At 61.2% G+C, this 3468-nt stretch overlaps 1 protein-coding gene across 1 annotated transcript; it reads right to left on the bottom strand.

Annotated features, from left to right (window-relative positions):
• Window positions 1-749: 749 nt before the first annotated feature.
• GADD45B (growth arrest and DNA damage inducible beta) lies at window positions 750-2834 on the bottom strand. Its single transcript, XM_059919911.1, has 4 exons — window positions 2569-2834; window positions 2365-2466; window positions 1760-1982; window positions 750-1488 (listed from the first exon to the last, which is right to left on the bottom strand). Exons 1-4 carry the CDS (start codon window positions 2610-2612, stop codon window positions 1375-1377), a joined length of 483 nt encoding a protein of 160 aa, XP_059775894.1. The 5' UTR covers window positions 2613-2834; the 3' UTR covers window positions 750-1374.
• Window positions 2835-3468: the final 634 nt, after the last annotated feature.

Here is a 3468-nt window from a genome sequence, read left to right as displayed (position 1 = left end):
GGCCGGGGGAGTCACCGCGCCTGCGAGTTAAGGGGAAAAGGAGGTGGCCGGCCAGGCCTCACAGTTTCGGTTTAGAGGCAAAACGCAGCAGCGTGCCAAGCCCAGCTGGGCCGGGAGCACGACTTCCTAGGGTATTTTTCTGCTTGTTGATTTTAGTTTGGGGAAAGAAAAAAAAAATTCTTTTTTTCTTTAGTGCAGTGCAGAGGCCCACCCTGGGAGGGAGAAGGCCTGGGTGGGGGGTTGCTCTCTGGGGGATCCCCAAAACTCTTCCTGCAACGCCCAAAGCCCAGAGGCAGCTCTGAGCTCCAAGCCCACCTCGCTGTGTGGTCGAGGTGGCCCCTTGACCTCTCTGGACCTGGGCTGCGGTGGCAGCCGGGCGGGCAGGGGCTGCAGCCAGCCCCCAGGGGTGCGTCTATACGTGCCCAGAGTTTGGGGTTGGCTCAGCGAGTAACAGCGGCGGCACGGCGGCCAGGTTTCGTAATAAACCGGTCTTTTAATTGCTCCGGGGCAGGAGGAGGGGAGAAGAAAAAAAAAAAAGAGGCAAAGATTTGTTGGACTTGGGTGGCGCCGGCTGCAGAGAGAAGAGGCACTGTTTTTGCAAGGAGCCTGGAGCAGCTAACTCGGACTTAAGTAACACTTCCTGGTGAGCCTGCAGGAGGTGGCGTGGGCGGCGCCAGTGCTGTTGGAGCGCAGGGGAGGTGGAGGTCCTGGTCCCGCACTGAGGCCGGCGGTAAATACACAAGAACCCAGAAGCTTTAACAATTTATTACAAGGCCATCATAGTAGAAGTAAAAATATATGTATCTGTAAGCTTCCCATCTTTCTTTCACCGATTCAAGTAACAAGTGCAAGTAACAAAATAGATTGTCTGTTTAGTTTGCAGACTGGGAGTTCGCCGGTACAGAGCAACATCAGGCCCGGCTCCCAAGTCCCAAAGTACTGTTCTGGCCACAGGGTGCGGACCCTCGGCCCACCAAGGCCCGTCTGCACATGTCAGCTCTGGTCTCAAGGAGGGGGGGGGTACTATCAGTCCCACCCCACCCCTGAAGGGTGGAGTCTAGGCCCTCCTGTGTGTGAGGGGACAGCTCCCCCACTCCAGCTTCTGCTCTGTCGCCAGGCCTGAGCTCCAGGGTCCCCTCTCTTGCTGGCCTGGGTCCCATCTTCTCCTCACACGGTGGCCGCTGCTGGCGCTGCTCCAGGCCCGCCGCCCTGGGGTGGCCACGCACTCCCTCTCCTGTCTTCAGCCTCCAACGATCCTGCCCCCGATGGTCTCATAGGTTGGGTTGTTTGGGGGGGTTCTGGGAGGGAGGGGGGATCAAATATTTATTTTATCGTGTTTTTTGGCAGCAACAGGTTCTGACGCCGGGCAGGGTCTCAGCGCTCCTGGAGGGGGATGTAGGGGACCCACTGGTTGTTCTCTCTGCTCTCTTCGCAGTAACTGGCAACCTCCACCAAGCCGTGGCTTTTCCAGGCGTCTGTATGAGGGTTCTGTGGGAAGGCGAGAAGACGGGGTTCAGTGGGAGCCCCAGGAGTGGCTGGGGAGTCCCCCTCTCCCAGAGCCCCTCTGGGGAAAGCAGGTTGGCTCAAAATAGCTCCCTGGGTGACTAAGGCCCCAAGACCCAGCCGGCTGCCCACGGGGACATGCCGAGCATGGCTGAGCGCTGAGCTGGTGCAGACCGGCCAGCTCGACTTTGTTGACAAACAAGGGGCCAGGTGCCGGGGTGGGGAGGGGGCGGGGCGGGGCCGAGGCCCAGCTCACCGTGACCAGGAGGCAGTGCAGGTCCCGGGCCTCGGTGGTACCCTGGGTCTCGGCCGGCTCGCCCAGCAGCTGTGCCAGGCGCTGCATTCCTGACACCCGCACGATGTCAATGTCGTTGTCACAGCAAAAGGACTGGATGAGCGTGAAGTGGATCTGCAGGGCGATATCGTCCTCCTCCTCCTCGTCAATAGCCAGAAGACACAGGACCACGCTGTCAGGGTCCCTGAGGAGCCAGAGTGGCATGGTGGGTCAGCTGGGGACTGGGGAGGGGCCACCGTTACGGCGGGGAGTTTGCAAAAGCAAAGAGAAACCGCAGGTGCGCAAGGGATCGCGTCTGCATGCAGATGGTGGAGGAGAAGACATTCGGTTCAAAGGATGGCGGGGTAAAGCAGGGGCATAGATGGGGTGACTGCCTGCAAATGATGCAGCACCGGGATACTGCAGCCTCCACCCCTCAAAAGAAAAAGAAAGCAGAAAGACCCTCGACCCACAGTAGGGACACTTGAGGGTGTCCCAGACCCATGCAAGCGAAGGATGCAGCAGGGAGCGTGCAGAGCGGAGGAGGTCCCCACCCGCGCCCAGCCCGGGGCCGGGGTCTCACTCACACATTCATCAGCTTGGCCGACTCGTACACCCCCACGGTGAGGCGGTCCTGGCGCTGCGCAGCCACCAGCAGCTCCTCCACCGCGGCGCTCACAGTCTGCATCCTGGGGCCAAGGGAGACGGGGGTCAGCGCCGGGCCGGCCACGGGGCGCTCCGGTCCCCGCCCGGCCCGGCCGACCTCAGGCGGCGGGGGCCCCGCTACTTACTTCTGCGCCGCGTTGTCGCACGCCACGAGCTCTTCCAGGGTCATGTTGCAGTTATAATCCACAGTGGAAAACAGCCCCACGACAGTTCCAAGGGAGAAAATGCAAAGTTCGAGGCCGGAGAGCCCAAAGCCTTCCTACGGAGCCCAAGCGTTCGTCAAGACCTTCGCAAGGCAGCGAAATCCTCCCCAAATAAGGCGGAAAAAAATTGCAAGTGCCTCAGCAAGAATAATCCAGGCAGCTGCAAAGAAAAGTCTGACGTCCTCAGTTTCAGCGACCTTAGCGCGCGGCTGCCGGCACCGCCTTTTATAGACTTGTACAAACAGGGGCGTGGCCCCGCTGGCTCATCCGCCCCTCCTATTGGAGAAAAAACAAAGGCGAGAGAAACCCGCGCTGCGGTTGGCCGGCGGCGGGGAGGGGGCGGGGCGCCGTGAGGGGGCGCCCCACGTGGGGGCGAGAGCCGGGAGGAGGGCGCGGGGCGGCGCGGGGCGGGGCGGGGCGGGGCGGGGGGGGGGAGCCGGGGGAGTTTGAGTGCCAGAAAAGAAAAAAAAAAAAGCAGAAGTTTTCTCCTGATTTCCCGGCAGCCACGCCGCGTTTCGGGGCGCGCGCGGGATTTCCAGCGCGCGAGGCGGCCTGGACTTTCGGGGGGGCCTGGAAACCCCGGAGAGTCCCCGGCCCGCGCCTTTCCAGGTTCTGCTGGGGTTTTGCAGGGAGAGGGAGTACGGTTTGCAGCCTAATCCTTTCTAGGTGGTGGTGGCGGGAGTCTCCCCAGGCTTCAGGGACCCCAGACCCTGGGTAGCTTTACTTTCTGGGCCTCTGTGTCCCTATCTGTCCAATGGGAATGCAGCGCTGGCCTCTTTGGATTGCAGTGAGTCCTAAATAAAATAAGGGGTGCACGGTAAG

The sequence above is a fragment of the Balaenoptera ricei genome, chromosome 3 (genome assembly GCF_028023285.1).
Source record: "Balaenoptera ricei isolate mBalRic1 chromosome 3, mBalRic1.hap2, whole genome shotgun sequence".
Classification (NCBI taxonomy): Eukaryota; Metazoa; Chordata; class Mammalia; order Artiodactyla; family Balaenopteridae; genus Balaenoptera; species Balaenoptera ricei.
This window is presented reverse-complemented; position numbering and strand designations above follow the sequence as displayed.

What these genes read in the sequence shown, in the direction of transcription:
- GADD45B (XM_059919911.1), bottom strand. Translation starts at nt 2,612, where the DNA reads ATGACCCTGGAAGAGCTCGTGGCGTGCGACAACGCGGCGCAGAA. An exon ending in TCGGCCAAGCTGATGAATGT is followed by an intron (nt 1,983 to 2,364) that starts GTGAGTGAGACC and finishes CTGGCTCCTCAG; the next exon opens with GGACCCTGACAGCGTGGTCC. An exon ending in TGCACTGCCTCCTGGTCACG is followed by an intron (nt 1,489 to 1,759) that starts GTGAGCTGGGCC and finishes GCCTTCCCACAG; the next exon opens with AACCCTCATACAGACGCCTG.